This window comes from Choloepus didactylus, chromosome 20 (genome assembly GCF_015220235.1).
Source record: "Choloepus didactylus isolate mChoDid1 chromosome 20, mChoDid1.pri, whole genome shotgun sequence".
NCBI lineage: Eukaryota > Metazoa > Chordata > Mammalia > Pilosa > Megalonychidae > Choloepus > Choloepus didactylus.
In genome coordinates, this window is record NC_051326.1 from 17674708 (window position 1) to 17692386 (window position 17679).

At 54.7% G+C, this 17679-nt stretch overlaps 1 protein-coding gene across 1 annotated transcript in view; it reads right to left on the reverse strand.

Moving 5' to 3' along the window:
• The window catches only part of ALK (ALK receptor tyrosine kinase), a 725024-nt gene that overhangs the window by 42958 nt on the left and 664387 nt on the right, over positions 1 to 17679 (reverse strand). The window contains exons 13-16 of the mRNA XM_037813067.1: positions 9780 to 9930; positions 4262 to 4393; positions 3462 to 3606; positions 566 to 748 (exon numbers count right to left, since the gene is read on the reverse strand). Coding sequence (XP_037668995.1) covers positions 566 to 748; positions 3462 to 3606; positions 4262 to 4393; positions 9780 to 9930 — 611 coding nt within the window. The remainder of the gene's footprint in view (positions 1 to 565; positions 749 to 3461; positions 3607 to 4261; positions 4394 to 9779; positions 9931 to 17679) is intronic.

Here is a 17679-nt window from a genome sequence, read left to right on the forward strand (position 1 = left end):
GCGGGGCGCGCACACCACATGCATGCATGCATCGTCTCCTAGTCTGTGGGGTGGCTTGGCCGCCATCTCCACCCTCTCGGCCTCCCCAGGCTCTCCGTCTGCGCGCGGCGGCCGAGAGGAGGCAGCGGGGTCAGGGGCCGCCGGCCGCCTGCTGCAGGGCCGTCAGCATGGAGAGTGGCGGCTTGGGGGCAAGGAAGGGAGAGGGCGGGGGCCCTGAGGCCAGAGACAGCAAGGACTCAGGCCCGGCCCCAAGGCTCTCATGCGAGCGCGTCCTTGGGGGTGGCTCGGAGGAGAGTCCGGAGCAGCCAGTCTCTGTAGCAGTGGCTTTGGGGGAGATCAAGAATCACGGGGGATCTTGATGCTGCTTCTAATGGCGCCTCGAGGCGGGATGCTGGCTCGCAAGCCGACACCCCGCCTTGGGCTGCTCTGGCCAGGGGAGGGGCGCGTGCAGTTCTGCTTGGCCGGGCGGGGAGGTGGGGTGCCGAGCAGGGCGCGGGGAGGGCGGGGGGCGCCTAGGGCTAGGGGTGAGGGAGGGACTGACACCTTGAACACGAATCATCTTTACCTATGTATCCTCCGCCTCCTCCACCTGAGGAGCACCCCCCGCCACCCCCTCCGAAACCCCCTCTTGTCTCCCACCCCCACTTCTTCATGGCCTGGGGGCAGGAATGTCCTCCAGCAGCACCCTCCAGCAAAGATTTTCCAGACCAGAGCAAGGAAGTGTTATCATTCCAGCCACCTCCTCCACCTGCGGGGAGACAGGAGAAAGCCCTCCCTGAGGACGCTGGCCGGGTGACGGCGCCCCGCCACGGCCCAGGACGCAGCAAGGGGTGCGCAGGACGGGCGCCTGCGCCGCCTGGGGGTGGTGGGGCGGCGGGGCCTGGGGCTTCAGAGCCCACCGCTGCACCGCTGGAAAACGAGGGGCGGGCGCCTTGCCCTGGGGAACGCGCTTGGGCTACAGCCGCGCACGTCCTGAGGGGAGCAGGCCTCCCGCCGCGGCTCGGGTCAGGGGCTGGGCCTGGGGTGGGTGCAGAGTGGAGGGGCAGGCAGCGGGCCGCCCCAAGTGCTCCTCTGCTTCTCTCCGTGCCCGCTTCCTTGACTGCCTCCCCTCCTCACAGGTACCAGACGCCGCTGGTCCTCGGGAAGCCACCTTCAGAACCCCACAGAGGTCACTGTGGTGCGGCATCCTGAAGGAATCCTGGTGGCCCGGGAACCGGATGACCAATGGGATGGGCTTGACCCTTTACAGGCTGTGACACCCTGGGCAAGCTCCTCCCTAATTCTGAGCCTCAGTTTTCTAGTCTGTGAATTGGGGAAACAAGACCTGCTTTGCGGGGTTGGTATTAGGGTCCAATGGGACCGTGCGTGGGTGTAATAAACTGCCAGGCATAGGGACTATGAGGAGTTGGTGAGGCAGAGCTCAGCCGGGCCTGGCTGAGGGGGAGACAGTCCACACTTGGGGTGGGCCAGGGGAGGGCCGGGGAGGTGAGGAGCCGAGGACGGAGAGGGCCGGGCTCTCGGGCAGCCTTGCCTGCCTGCTGCTAGGGAGCTGCTCTCAGGGCAGGGGCAGAGAAGCCCTGGGGGAGCTGGTGAGCGGCCCGGGGGCTACGGGGGCAGCCGCCTGGAGCTGTGCTGCCAATGCCATGGGCTGCTTTGAGTTCTGCCCAGGGAGGCCAGCTAAACAGCTGGGGCTGAAACTGTCCTCACCCTAAGGCCACATGGCAACCACGGTCAGTCTCTCCTGCTGGTCCGTGAGACTCCAGGACCTGCCCACTCCACGCTTTCACGGGACATGTCAACAGCAGGCCGGCTCCAAAGACCCCAAAGCCGTGCTGCTCTCACAGACGATGGGTGGTGGGGGCTGGAGGCAGGAGCAGAGTCCATGAGACGGACGCAGAAGAAACAGGGAAACGGGTGCGCAGGGCTGCGGGAAGTCGACGGGCCACCGGCCTGGAGGGGCTGTCTGGAAGAACATGGCTGAGGCTCTTCTGGACCCAGAGTGGGCAGCACAGCTTTGGGGTGAGGGCAGAGGGGAGCTGAGGATGGGGATGAATACTGTTCCAGAAAGAGGTTTCAGAAAATGAGGCCGAAGCTAGGAAGGAGCTAGGAATCTAGAATGGGACAAGCAGAGTTGAGCAGAGGCCCAAGGCCGGTTGTGGGGACCTTCAGGCAGTTCAGGAAGCTGCAGGGCTGGGGTGTCCCACTTGGGCTTCCAGCGGGCAGCCTCCCTTCTGCCGCCAGAGGGTGGGGGGTGGGCCTGTCGAGGCTGTTGTTTCCCGGGGTACAGGCAAGGCCCCAGAGCTGCATTAGGGGCCAGAAGTGGGTCTGGCAGCTGTGCAGGGCTGTGAACACAGTACGTGCACAATAAACGAATTGGGATGAGATGGGTCTGATAACATCTCCTGTTCTCTCTCCCCTGACCCCACTGTCCTTCCGTGTCACCCTGCCCTGAGGACAGCACGGCGCCCAGCTGAGGGGCTTTCTGACCCCTGTCCCCATCTGGCAGCCTTCAACCAAATGTGTGGAAAAGAAAGCAATGGGATTAAAACAAAAGAAAACAAACCAACATCAACAATTATTTTTAAATAATGGACTCAGCCCTGTCTCCGTCATGAAACAATTTGGTCCAGTTGGGAAAAAAAAAATTCCCTGAACCTTCACGACCCTAGAGACTCTTCTGTAAAAATAGGAAAAATAATACCTGCCTGGAACACTCAATAGGATTATTTTGAAAAGCATGTGTAGGAGAGGTGTAGCAGGGCTCTGTCCTTTATTAAATGCCGCACCGGCGTGAGGGCTGCCATAAACGTCGTCGGTGGTGACCTCGCTCTACTCTTTCTTCTATCTCTAGCCATCTCTTGATTGAAGAGAAATTGGTTTGTTTGAAAATTTGTTTTTAACTGACCCCAAATCTTAAATGCCTCCAAAGAACCTCCCTCAGTTTGATTGTGGAAAAAACAAAATGCATTTCTCTTTAGAGACGGCTGACTTCAGAGCAATCGGAGGTCAGGTCCCCTTCAAAATCTGTCCCCCCTTTCTGCATCTCTGGCTCTCCCTGATGAGGAAAGAGGGCGCAGCCAGACAACGGAAGAGACACTTTTCCGCGAGGCTGTGGGTGAGGCCGGCCGCTGGGCTTGGAGTCTGCTCAGATTTCTTCCAACTGCTCGCGTCCTAACAGGAGGTCCCGCCCTCCTCCGGAGGAAGGAAGAACCTAACAAACGGGTTTTGGTAAACCCCAGGCAGGAGGGTCAGGCCGATTGGCCTCGTTTTCTCAGTGACCTTCGGCAAGTCCAAACCCAAGGTTGGAAGCAAGATATGCGGTCCCGAGACCCCCAGGTGCCCGCTGCCTCCACAGGTACCAACATCCAGAGCTCCCAGCATCTCCCGCCCTGCGACGGAGACACCCACAGGCGTGCCAGGGCGTGGGGTTCTGGGAGAGGGTGGCACGTGCAGCGCGTTACCTGCGGCTCCGGAATTGCCGTTCAGCCCCAGAACCGAGGAGTTGTTCTCCAGCCTCTCAGGGTGGAAGGTGTCTGTCTTGGCCCCGTAGGCCCTGCCGCCACCGCCGGCTGCGATGATCAGGGGCACTGCCACGCCGTCCCTCATCTGGCCAAGGCAAGACAGTCAGAAACCAAGAAACCGGAGCTGGGCTCCCACCCTGCCGACGCCCGACCCTGGGTTCAACGCTGACATGTGTCTGAGTGCTGGCCGGGCAGCGGGGTGGCCTCGCGGGGGTTAAGGGCTTTGAACTCAGCCCCCAGATCAGTGTCACCCAGAGAAGCATAACACGGGGAGATACAGCTATGAATCCCAGCAAGTGGGGACTGCTGGGGGCTGTCCTGGGGGCTGCTTTCCAAAGCCCCTTTCCAGAAGCTCCTCAGTCTAGCCTCACGGGACTGGATGCTGCTGGTTGGATGCAGGGCTCTCTGTCCGCTTCTTCTTCTCAATTCTTAGGGTCTCTGTCTCTGACCCCCACAAATGCAAGATCGAGTCCTCAGCACCACTGGGCAGGAAGTGTCCACCTTTAATTTCTGGCCTGGCTGTGGCCATGTGAGAAAAGCCCAGCTTTGGACCTGAGAGCTGGCCTAGGGGAGATAGCAGGAGCCTCTGGAACTCGGAAGAGGGGAAGGCAAAGCCCCTACCTGGGGAGAAATCTGCGAGGGAAGGGGCAGACCTTTCTCGGACAATGGGGATTAGGAGCAACTGGGGCAGTTCTACCCTGGGGGTGTTGTGAGGCTCCAACACCATCACTGCCCCTTACCTTAAACACGTATGTGGCTCCGCCCCCACCTCCGCCGCCACCGGCCCACTCGTGCACGCTTCTGTTCACGCGGATTTCTTCTTCTATCACGTTGTTCTCTCCAATGCAGACTTTCTGGATTAGTTCGTTTGCCTGTCGAAACGTAAAGCACATCAGGTTTGTGCCCAAACCAGGGTCCTTCTCGGCAGTTAGTCCTTCTATGCTTAAAGTAGGGTCTGAACTCTCAAAGAGCTTACAGTTGAACTGAGGAGACAAAATATACCCACAAATGGGCAGTGTTAGAGAAGAACCACAAGGATGGCTTAGCTGCAAAATGCTTTGGGAAGCTGGGGAGGGAGAGTAGCCTTTAGTCCTGACTGATGATCATGGAGGACTTCCTGCAGCAGGTGGCATTTGAATTGGGCCTTGAAGGGTAGGGAGAATTTTTAAAACACAGATAACAGAGTAAAGTAAGGGCATGCTGGGAGGAGGAGCAGCCTGAGCCCGGAGGGAAGGAGGTGAGAGGAGTGTCTGGGGAAACGCACAAGGAGTCCCTTTGGCTCAGAAAAGACTATGTTAGAAGAGAGAGATGGTCTGGAAGGACCTGCTGGGCTCCTGTGGACTCTGAAGAGAAGAGAAAGGCTCTCCATGATGAGATAGAGCTGGAGGGAGTGTAAATGGGGGAGGCTGGAAGGAATGAAACTGGACGGTCAGATCGTGGCCAGAGACTTGGAATACAATCAGATTCCCCTGCAGCCCTGACATAAAGACTAGGATGGGGCAAACCCTGGATTCACACCCCACGACTGTGGAGGAGACATTCACTCCCTCTGAGCCTCAAGAGTGGAACGGGCATGAAGACCCCGTCGGCTGGTGTGCATTTCACAGGGTGGTACGAGTGAGGTGTCATACGCTAGGGACTGAATAAGTGGCAGCTATTTTGCATCGATTCTCTGCTGGGTCCACACAAGCACCTGTGGGGACCCAGGCATCTGGGAGTCCCTGTGGACGTGCCGGGAATTCCTGTGGCACAGAATCCTGGAATTCCTGAATAGAGAGGACAGTGCTGCAAGAGGCCACCACAGCTCAGGTGCATTCTCCAGACAGGAGCCAGACCTCAGAGGAAAATGACTTTTCTCTTGCTTAATATGAAACAAAGCCAATAGAACATCACATTTCTGTCGAAAGCTGCTGTGTAACCAGCCAGTGGACATGGCAATTTGTCTTGAGTCTCTCCTTATGCTAAAGCATTCAGGGATGCTGGCAATGAATAAGTAGTAGAGAAATTTCCAGATAAATAGCCAAGATGCAATTTGTTTTATGGCATTTTGGATTTAATGATGGAAATAATTTGATATGTTTTTGAGTGGATTTAGTGTGGGTGGAAGGCTCTGAATTGCTACTGCAGAAGGCTGACATTTCTGCCGTGTGTGCCGTGCTGTCCAGGGCTGGGGGTGGGGTAGAGACTGCTGGAAGCAAACCTTCCTAACTGCTGCCTGGGAAGGACCTGACGTGGGATGGGGGGGACATGCCCATGAGGGCCGAGCCCAGGGGCAGCGGAAGGAAAGGTGGGCTCTGGACTGAGGCTGCCAGCTGGACAGAGCATGGGAAACGGGGCCTTGACCGGCTCTAGAGGTTTCACTGGGCCACACTAGGTGAAGCACCTAACCGTCCTGAACTTGCCTCCTGATCTGGAAATCGAGGGGCTGCCCCGTAGGACCCCACCGTGCTAAGAAGTCCCTTCCCTCAGGCCCTGCAATGGGACCGCTACCCCTCCTGGATGCCCCCTTCCTGTGGACAGATCTGCAGATGGCTGGGGTGGGGAGGAGAGAGTAGTTGGCTGGAGGACGGCCTTTGGTGGAACTAGAGCCCAGACTCATGCTCGCGCCGGGCAGCCCCCATTAGGGTGTCTCCTTTAAATTGGGGTGGGGGTGGGGCAATGGTCGATCCTCAGTCTGCACTTGGGAAGAACTGGTCACTCCTCCCCCAAAGCAAGCCTCCTTGCCCCGACTTCCAGGATTCCGCATTCTTTTGAGTCTATTTCTCCCTCCCTGTCTCCTTTTCAGGTTCCTTTGCTGGTTCCTTCTCTTTTCCATGACCTCTAAATGTTGGGCTCCATCCTTGGTCCTCTTCTCTATCTTCACCATTGTCTAGGAAATCTCATCCTGTCTCAACTTTATGGTGATTTTCCCAACTTTATGTCTCCTGTCTCCTGAACGCCTGCGAATCTCCCGTTGACTACCTGACATCTCCACAGACCCCGATGACTCAGCATGTCCCACAATGAAATCCTGATCTTGCCCCCCAAGCCGGATCCTTCTGTAGCATTTCCCAACTCCTTCCTTCCAGTTGCTCAAGCACAATCCTTCATTCTCTCAGTTTCTCATCTGATCTGGCAGGAAATCCTTTTGGATTTCATTTTCAGAATATGATCAGAATTCAGCCACTTTTCACCTCCTTCACTGTTCCAACCCTCCATCATCTCCTGATTGGATTAAAGCAGCCCACTAATTCATCTCCCTGATTCTTCTCTCGTTCCCACATGGTCTATTTTCCAAACAGCAGCCAGAGCCAGCCTTTTAACACCTACATTGAATTGCACCACTATTCAAAACCCTCCTTAGGCGTAATCCTTACCATGCCCCCAGCCCCTCCCTCATCTGGTTCCATCACCTTTGAACTCATCTCCTACCTACTCTCCGTCTCGCTCCCTCCGCTCCACCTGCCTGCTCCTTGGGCAGCCCGGCACGTTCTGACCTCAGAGTCTTGCCTCAGCCCGGGCCACTCTCCCCAGATATCTTCCTGGTTCAATCCCTCACCTACTTCAGGACTTTGCTCAATAGTCACTTTTTCACCCTTGTCCACCTTGTTGAAAATTGCAAACTGCTCCCCAACCCCAGCTCTCCTGACTTCCCTTAACCTGTCTGCTGTTCACCCCACTACTTTTGCCTTTGGACATTAACTAGACAATTAACTTATTCTGTGTACCTGTTACCGTCTGTCTTTCCCTTCACACCCTACGTGAATGTCAGCTCTCTGAGAGTGGAGACCTTTCTTTGGCTTACTGATGTATCCCAAGTTCCTAGAATGGTGACTGGCACATAATGGGAACCGAATAAATATTAGTTGAATGTGTCTGAATGAATTGGGCGTTGTCAGGGTTGCGGGCTGGCCCTTTACAATATTTGCCTTGGAGGTGATGAGAGTAGTGACATTTAACACGGAGTCCTGTGATTTTGCCTCCCGGGGGCATCTGGAAATGTCTGGAGACATTTTTGATTGTTATGATGTGGAGGTGGGGGGGGGTATACTACCGGCATCTAGTAAGTACAACTCAGGGATGCTTCCTAGCAAACTACAGAGCATGGGACAGTCCCCTGCAATAAAGAATTTTCTGGTAAAAGATGTCAATTGCGCTAGTGTTGAGAAACCCTGATTTACGCTGGTGCTGCCAGGTGAGGTTTGGAAGGGAAGTCGAGGGGAGGGGGTGTGTGCACCGGTGAGAGTTCACAGCTGGAATCCGTCCAGGCAGCAGGAGCTCAGGTGTGGCCAGGTACCCAGGAACGTGAGTTCCCACAGATGTGCAGGTGAACCAGCAAAGCTGCCAAATCCTGCAGTTGACTTCTTAGAGGGTCCTCTCTAGGCAGGGAGAAGTGGAGACTGGCGTAGTGCCTGGAAACCGGCTTTCTCTCTCCCTCTGCCTGTGGCTGATGGGGGTGCAGGAGGGGCCAGGCAAGACGGATGACTTTCCCACACCCCCTGCTATGCCTAGTCCGATCAGCAGAGGGGGCTGTCCTTGTCCCTAGAGGAGGATCACCTGGGCCCAATGGATTCTGAACTCGCCTTGTGCACTCACAAAGTTGGCAGCAAGTGGGTTGATTAATAAAGTGATAAAGTGCAGCAACCCAGAGGAACAAGTAGATTACAATTGAATTAAAAAAAAAAAATGTGGTCCTGTAAAAAGACATAACTGATTACTATCCAATCAAGTAAAAGTTCCTTGCAGAAGTCAATGCAATCTTTCTGCTTAGATGAAAGAATTACATTAGCACTCAATACATTCCTGTGAAAATTACAGCAGCCTGTAATTTAATGATTTAATATATCAGGGTGGAAAGTCCTGATTATAGTTGCTAAATAAAAGTTGGAGTTGAGACATTTTTCATTTAAAGGTTGTTCCTGCTAAGCATCCTCTAGTTCCCTGCCTTAACCCAGGTGGCAGGTGAGGCCTCCCAGGAGCAGAGCTGGGTGAGCTCTGCGGGGGGCTGTGCTTGATTCCTGGCTGCGTCTTTGGCTCCCAGCCTGAGGCCTGGCTCTTAGGGGCCCTGAGTTTACTTTGTGGACTAGAACTGCTTTCTCAGTAGCCCCGATCCCACACCTGCCCTCCAAACCTGTTCTCGGCTAATTTCCTGGAGAAGGAGCCTGTGTCCTGGGCACTAAACCCAGCTCCCTGCCCCGGCCCCCAGCCCAGGTGGAAGCTGTGCTTCAGGTGAGGGTGGGGAGTCCGTGCAGGGTGCTGAATCCCCTCCCCACAGGGTGGCCTCATGCCTGGCGCCCGCCTCCCACTGACGCAAATAAATGGGGTGCAGGGAGTTGGCACAGCTACTGCTTCCTTAGGCATCGCTCGCTCACTCTCCCTCTCTGACAGCTGGTCACCATCTCTCTGGACTGGTAACACTCCAGTGGGGTCAGAAACTGAATGACAGGCCATCCCTGGGGCTCAGAGGATGGCAGCCTGGCTTGTCAAGTGATGGACACAGTGGAAAAGGGAAAAAAAGGCCATGGACACCCAGACCCAAGCAATTGCAGGGTGTCCTGGGCGCAAGAGCCTGGAGACCCTGCCCTGAGCTGCGTGCTGAGTAACTCGGGCGAGTCCCTTCACTTCTGTGATCTCTACTGTCCTCTTCTGTAAAATGGGTGATATGGACGACATGGCCTCCCAGCTCTGGATGTAGGATTTTAAAACTATATATATATATATATATATATATATATATATATATATATATATATATATATAGTTTTAATCACACCAATCATAAATAATATAAGAATAATTTCTTTACAACAATTTCAGACATTACTGATAGAGCACCCTCAAATCCAGTCCCCTCCCGAGGAAGTAATGTATGTGGCTATGAGTCTGATGTTGAGCTGAACAAGAAATGTTCAATCTGGTATTCTCCTGTTTGTAATCACATGGAGAAATGCAACAGTGCCTCAGCAAGAGAGGCCAGGGGGTGGGCTTCAACTTGTACTTCTGCAGAGATCAGTAACCATTTGCTGGTTCAGGTAGGATCTGGATTTTCAGTTTCAGGGGTCACTTCTGAAAGCCACACCCCAGCCTGCAGGGACAAGAAGCTCCAAGCGCCGCGTGCCACCTGCTTTCCCTGCACCCAGACGGCCCTGGGAGAGGAGGGGCGTTTGCAGGCAGGACTCCAGCGCCTCCCGCTCGGGGCTGAGCCCTTTGCACGTGCAGCCCTCCAGGAGCCTCCGGGGCCCCGGGTGAGGGTGGGGAAGCCCTGCTCTGGGCACTTACGCTGGGGCAGGCGTCCTCCCCCTGCTGCCCGACCAGGATGTACAGCGAGTCGTCCTTCTCCAGGTTGAAGATGCCCAGCACGGACACGCCGTGGGAGCGCGTCATAGTGTTCCTCCCGCCCTTCCCGCCGGCGGCTCCGTAGCCCGAGATGCTGCAACGGGACAAAGCACACCGGCTCCTGCAGGCGCCCCGACCCGAGCCCCTCCTCCGGCCCCACAGATCCCGGGCCCCATGGGCCTTGCCCGCATCAGCCCTGGGCGGTCAGCAGCAAGGTCACGGTCGGAGGCGGGCAGTGTGTTGCCCACTCACGGGGCTAGGAAGGGGAGGCACTGCGGGGGAGAGAGGGAGGGAGCCTGTGCCTGCGGTGTGGTAATGGGGGTGCTGGGGTGATGCTCTCCCAGATGCCCGGGGCTTCCCCGCTCCGGCTTCCCTCCCTGCTCAAGCTCAGAGGACTCGTGTGTTAGTGCCTAGCAGCTGTGTGAACCTAGTCAAGTAGTCTGAGCCCCCTGCTCCACATCTGCCAAATGGGGATAATGAGAGAATTTACCTATTTCCCCATGTGTGTTATGAGGACATGGAGAGTCTTACATAATCAGCGCTCAGTTGCACCTGTTGTTATTATTACTATTATCATCACTAATGGTGGTAGTAGCAGCCGTGGACTCGGGACAGTTTTACCGTTTCCCCACGGGGTCTACAACAAGGAGCTCCCACCCGGAGCGCCCGCGGAGGGCAGCATTTGCCAGCACAGACTGTTTATTCCCATCCCACCAGTAACTCCTGCTGGAGCACTATGTGCGCAGACAACAAACAACCCATCAGGATGAAAATGAAAACAGAGTGTGGGGATGTGGGATTACTTCTGCTGCTTCTCAGATTGTTCAGATGAAGTTAAGCAAGGATGGAGGGAAAAAACCCAATTCGTGAACCATATCAAACGTGGCGTGCCTTGAAGACAGCTTGCACACCAGCTACAAATGTCTCCCCAGAGGTCTGCTGACAGGGAAAAGGGACTCGGGGGATTGTCATGCCCCCAAGTATTCAAAGCCACGTCCTTTTGAAGAGCTTCCAGGAAGAAATGTCAGGCGGGCTTGCACATACGCACATGCAGCGGCTTCTCGGCTTCTCCCCGTGCAATTCTAGGAGAGACCCCATGCTGTAAACTTGCAGAGGGGCTCCAGGGGGCTCTCCTAGGGAGGGGTTCAGGCCCCTTCTGCAGAGACAAGCATGGAGGGCTGGTGTTTGCTCACGTGGCAGGTGAGGAACCAAGGTGGAATGCAAAGGGGGAGGATCTCATCCCCACTGCCATGGTGGGTCGTTGAGCACCTACCCCCTGTAGGGCACTGCGTAAGGAGCCCTGAGACAGAGTCCAACCCTCAAAGGGCTTACAAGGAAACTGGAGAGGTGGATCCTGGTTATAAAAACAGAAAGGGCTCCACTGGGGAGACAGAGAAGATTGGCCAAAGGGCTGTGGGTCTCCATGATCAGATGGACCATTTCCTCCTTGTGAGCCTCTCAGAGTCCTGGCTTCCTCCCTAGAAAAAGAACTTCTTTTCCAAGTTCACAGGGTAGTGGGTGGGCCAACATCCAAAAGGGATAATGGGGCGGAATCCCTGAGAAAGCTGCAAATCACTGCCCAAAGGTGAGGGCCATGGGCACTTAGGGCACAGGAGGGAGACAGGTGGTTGGGATAGGATTTTGGAGGCAGCAGCATGCTGGAAGGGGGTGCCTTGGCTGATTGGGGGTTTCCTTGGCTGGATGAGGGTGCCTGGCTGGATGGGGTTCCTTGGCTGGATAGGGGGGTGCCTTGGGTTGTTGGGGGGTTCCTTGGCTGGATAGGGGGTGCCTTGGCTAGTTGGGGGATTTCCTTGGCTGGATGAGGGTGCCTGGCTAGTTGGGGGGTGCCTTGGCTGGTTGCGGGTGGCAGTTTGAAGATGGCTCCAAGGAAGAGCTGATGGGTAGCAAGGACTCTTGGACAAGCAGAGAGAGGAGGAAGGTATGAATCAGGGCTTGTATGAATGGAAGTGAAGAGGCAGGAAGGCATTTGGTTTGTGACTGTAGGGGTGGCTGGAGGTGCCAAGTGGGAGTTGTAGGGTTGGAGAGGGAAGTGTTGAGCATCTCACCACACACAAGGCATGAATGTGTGCTCGCATGCTTTATGGACCCCCAAAAGCCATAAACAGTAGACCCTATTAACATCATTTGGCAGGTGAGGAAACAGGCTCAGAAGGGTTAAGTAACTTGTTTGCAGTCACACAGCTGTTAACTGGCAAACACAGGCCCAAACCCATACATCGCCCCTTACTGAGGCCACTTCCTCTCCCACATGCTGTTGGGGGGCTCATTTGGATGCCCACCTGGGTGGTCTGAGAAGCTACTGTCCTATCCTAATTCACTCAGGCCCTCAGCCAAATACTTCAAATACCCACTCCTGCTCCATTAGAAATGGAAAAGGTGATAAGGATAATTAAAAGGCTGAGGAAAAAAGAAGACTTCTTGGTAATAGGTGAACGGAAGCAGAATTATTTAGCTCTGACAAGGGAAGGCTGGGGCAAGGGACGGTGGTGGGAGGTGACCAGGTTCCAGAGACTATCTGCATAGAGTTTAGGGAGAGCAATGCGGACGGGCCCCAGCTCTGTCCTGCACCTGCTCCAGGTTTCCGGGGCTCTGTCCTGAACATGTGGTTTGCTTGGAAAACTGCTGGCAACAAAGTCCTGACCCTACCCACTCCTGCTTCTAGGAGGGTTGACTGAGAGAGGTAAGCTTTACCTTTCTCATCCCTTTTTGCATCATTTGCATCAATCTGCATGCATTATGAATCATTCTGAACTTTTCACATGTTAAATTTAGCCAAATTATTGTGTTTTAGAAGATGTTTGTTCCTGATTCGTGTTTTCCTCCCTGAGCTGTCCCTATTTCTCCTGCTCCCAACCAAACTGGCATGCCAGCCCCATCTGTTCTGACCTAGCTCTTGGCGGTGAAGTGGAACAGATGGAGTCATGTGGCTGGTTCTGGTCCTCATTCTGCTGGCTGTGGGATCTGGGGCAACTCAGTCAACCTCCGGAGCCTCAGTTTCCCCTACTGAGGAATAACATCAGGCTGAAAACCCTGCCCTCAATGGGATAGTGGACTGGAAAATGCTGCAAAATGATGCAAAATACAAGGTAGATCTCGGGGCTGGGGTCAGCTCTATAGATCTCAAAGTAGAAAGTAGAGCTTGGCAACCAGGCGCCAGAAACCAGATTTTGCTTTCCTGTGGGTGGTCTGAGCCCTGCACGTCCATCCTGGACTAGGGGCGACTTTAAAGCCGGAGGGGGCAGTGGTGGGCTAATTGGAGGGGCCCTGGGAAGGAGTGCCTCCCTCATCACCCTCTGAGAACCCACATCCCATCAGAGCTTCACTGCTTTGAAAACTTTCAGTTGCAACTACAAGGCTGAGGAGTCAGAAGTGGAGTGTGTCACAGTGAGAAAAGCAAGGGCGTGAATGCAAACAGACCTGGGCCCAAATCCTGCCAGACACCTCCGTCCCAGGTGCCAACCCTGCACTTGAACGACCCTGAGAGTGAATTCCTCCTTAAACATTATGCCCTAGGCACCTTGCTTACTTTGCCCTTGTCCTGGCCCTGGCTACTCACTAGCTGTGCAACCTTGCATAAGTTATTTAGCCTCTCTGAGCCTGAGTCTCCTCATCTGTAAAATCAGGATAATTACACCTACCTGGAAAGACAGGTGTGAGAATTAACTGAGATAATGCATGCCAAAGTGCCAGTGCCAGAGGGCAGTCAGAGGGCAGCAGAAGAGAGCTGCTATTGTGACGTGCCACTGGGGGGTGAGTCCCTGCACTCTTTTCCCAGGGGTGACATCTGGGAGGGAGAAGGGGCCAGAGAATGAGACCCTGACTCCTAGGGGGCAGGCGACAGGTGGAGAGAGTATGGCCAGCAGAGTCTGGGGTCAGGGCTGATCAGTCTTACCTAGAGCCCATGTCTTTAGGGAGTCAGTGGAGCAGAGGCCAGCCTTGGCATCTCTGAAGACCCCCAAATTCTGTGAGTCTCTTCCTACAAATTCATGCCAGAATAATAACCCCAGACTGAATCTCTGGAGCTTTCTCCCCATCCCCTGTAAACAATTTATTTTTGATGGTTGACAAATGACAAGAAATTAATATACCTGCCACTCAAGTGGGGAAAATGACTCGCAGTGATTCCAATTTACTGAAAATTACAAGATACTGTTCTCGACGAGCTGATGCTGTAATTTTTTTGTTTTTTTTCATCTAAATCCATGTCCCCTGGTCAGAATGGATGTTTATTGGGTTTGCATTTTATATTATTGACTGTGAGCTATTGTTACCTGATGTAATTGAGTTATGAATCTTTTTTAAATAAAGAATTAGCAGCAAACCAAAGTGGCTGCCTGCCAGTTTCTGAAATGAGAGCACAGCTCTGTGCAGCACAGGAGCTGCGCCTGCTCCACACCTAGAAGGGGCAATGGGGGACGGGAGAGGGAAAGGAGTGAGTGGACCCCCACTTTAAAGAAAAGGTCTGGGGGAAATATGAAGCACCTCATTTCTCTCTGGTACCACCCACTGGAGAAGTGGGAGATCTGACCACACTCTGGGCGCTGCCTCTAACTCCCTGGGGGCCCTAGGGTGAGTCCCTTCCCTAGGCCTCGTGTCCTTATCTGTGACATCCGGAGAGTACGATCTGCCCTGCCCACCCTACAGGGTTACTGTGGGAACCTATGAGGCCACGTGACTGTGCACAGGGCTCGATCAGTAGGTAATTTCTGTTCAGACACATAATAGCATCACCCAGGTGGGTCATTTGAGTACTCAGGTGACACCCCTGGGTATCAGCACTGGGGGCAGGGGGACAGTTGTAGAGGCACCTGCTCCTTGTGTAGGCCCTGGAGGGGTGTCCCAGGTTCCTTTCTGGGTTGTGTCAATGAGCGAAGTTCATCCCGTTCAGCCCTAAGTGCCCGGGAATATCAGAGCTAGAAGGGATCCTCTCACTACAACCTCCCACGCTACAGATGAAGCCGCTATTGAGCGGGAAAGGTACACTTTCAAGGTCAAGGTACACTTTCAAGGTCACCCAGCACATCACTGGCAGAAGACGGGCCCATTCTGCCTGCAGCCCATCCATCTTTGTGCGCCACCCCTGTCTCCAGCTTTCACTGCTCTGTGCTCTTTATTGTGATGGCTATCTGCACAATTACTCCGGCAATTAATCATGCCTCATGACATCTCCTCTATTACTTTTGAGAACTTTCTTGGCACTGTGGACTGTTATTTCACTCCTCTGTCCCGCGGCCTTCCTGAGACCATGGGTCTCTAGAGGGCTGCGTCTCAGCCCCCTCCGGAAGTGCTGCCGTGCCTGCTACACGGTAGGAGCCCGTCCGTGTTCGCGGACCCCAGAGCCAGGTGTGGAAATGGGTGTCAGTGACGGAGAGGATCAGGAACAGCTGAGGCCCAGGTCGGCCGGATCTGGGGCCTTGTGTACATTACACGCAAAGAACAAGTGAGCCGTGGGAGAACGGCCACGAGGAGCTGTGTGTCGGGCTTGACAAATGTTTTATAGATGATCTGTGTGCGCGTGGCGGGTGGGTGGGGAGGACTGAGGCTGGGAAGGCTGCTGGGCCCTAGAGGTGGGACGGAAGGAGTGGGGAGGGAGGGGCGAGGAAGGGAAGACGGAAGGAAGGAGGCGTGAGAGGCGGGCAGGCCGCCCTCTGCCCGGTGCCCTCTGCCCTCTGCGTGGGGTGCGTCACACCCAGATCTCCTTAACCCCATCCCCAAGGGTCCTCGGAGCGGGACTGCCATTTCCTGCTGGGGTTGAGCATCTCGCCCGGAGCCACCCACCCCAGCACACGCCCCACAGCCCACGCTCTCTTGGTGGCATCTGTGGTCTTCCACCACTCTCTCCATGGCATCTGCTAGACGTCGTCGTCACTCAGAACCACGACCCAGCAATCTTCCTTAATCAGGTGCCTCTCTCATGAGGACCCCAGTCCTCACCTTTCCTTCTCACCCAAACCCCTTGAGGGAGGGGGTCACTCATCGTCCTGGCCTCCTCAGCCCCCCACGCCAGAAGCGTGGCTGCACCCTGGGCAGGGCGCCCCCCGCCCCACATCCTCTCAGTCCTCCAGTCATGCTGGATCTTCCTCCCAAACACTTCTTGGCCCGGCCCCCCCTGTCCACCCAGATCTCTCCGCTGTGGTTTGGCCCTCAGACTCCCGCTTCCCTCCGCACCGTCCTCACACGGCCGCCAGGGGGAGCGAGAGGCATTCGGAGGGGAGACTCCAGGAGCCGATGGGTCTCCAGCCTCCTCCCCTGCAGGCCCACGCCTAGTCCCTCATGCACCGGGGGCACCCCACTTCTGTCATCCCAAGCCCCAGCTGGAGCTCAGGCTGCCCCTTCCACAGGAAGGCCCCCCACCCTTCTTCGCTCAGACAACTACTGTCTCCTTCAAGGCCCAGTGCAGGTTTCTGTCTCCTTGAGGAAACCGTTCAGGAGCCCAGGCTGAGTGAAAGGCTGCTCCCCTGGCCTCCGAGAGGGGTGCTGGGCCAGACCCCCGTTTTGGCATCGCCTCCTCCACGGGCTGCTGCTCCTCTTGGGCAGGGATGGAGCTTACTCACTTCTGCACACCTGGCGGAAGGCACTGTGTCCTCCTAGCAGGTGACTGATGTGGTTCATTGAGACTTGAAAATCAGCAGGGGAGCAAGGCTGCTCGCCAGGACAAAGTTCTAACAGAGGAAGTGGACTTATGGGGGAAGGGGGAGCCCAGGGCAGGGGGAGCAGGCGTGTGTGTGGGGTGGGGATTTAGGTGCCTGCTCTCTCCTCCTCCCCGGCCCCTCCCTTCTCTCCTTCTCTCCGGGCTTCTTCCTTGGGGGTGCTGGGCAGAGGAGTAGAGGGTGGGAGGTGGGTCCCTCATAAATTATTGATTAAGGGTGGGGTGGGGACCGGTATTTTCAACTGTGTCTATCCCCGAGGAGCCCCAGGCAATGATCTGATGAATGCTAGTTCCCTCCCCTCCCCTCCTGGCTGGGCTCAGCGGTAGGCAGACGGCGCTAGCCCAGTGCCCACCCACTTCTGGTGGAAACTTCAGTTTCCAGGGAGCTTCTTCTCAAATTCTCTGGTGTGTCCCCTGTTTTTCTCATCAGATGAACTGCACTTATTAAATAAAGATTAATATGGAGACAAGGTCTTCCAGAAAAAGAGCACTGACCCTTCATCATGCATATTTTGACTTGGGGACAACTTGCTGTGATCTAAAAAACAAATCATTAAACTCTCAGCTTCCTTGATACCCAAATGACATTGTCATCAAAGTCCTGAGCCTGCTCCATGGCCGAGGATCAGGGAGGCTCAGGAATATTTGATTTAAAAATGAATTAAACACATCAAGAACACCCAAACCCAGTGTTGTTTGGTTTTGATTCTTCCATTTCAACTTGGCTTTACCTCAGGCCAGTTCAAAAAAGTCTCCTAGGTCAAAATGTCCCCTTGCCCAATTTGGACACTTCGAAGTGCCCAACTTCACCAGAAAAACAGCTCCTTGTGCAGGTTTCCAGTCAGGCGTTCACCAGATAATTCTGGAGGCTCTGAGCTAGTCTTAACATTTCAAAGAGATAAATGGAAATAATTCTTGGATTTAGGCTGGAGTTATGTTGACGCAGTGTGACAACACTGGTAATACGTTGATCAGAAACCTGATGTGGTGGGTTGGAGCTGTGCACCCCGGAAAAACATGTTCTTAAATCTAACCCATTCCTGTGGGGTTTGAGCCCATTGTAAGTAGGACCTTTTGATAAAGTTACTTTGATTAAGGTGAGGCCCAGCTCAATCAGGGTGGGTTTTAATCCTATTACGTCCTTTATAAGTGGAATGAAATCCAGACACAGAG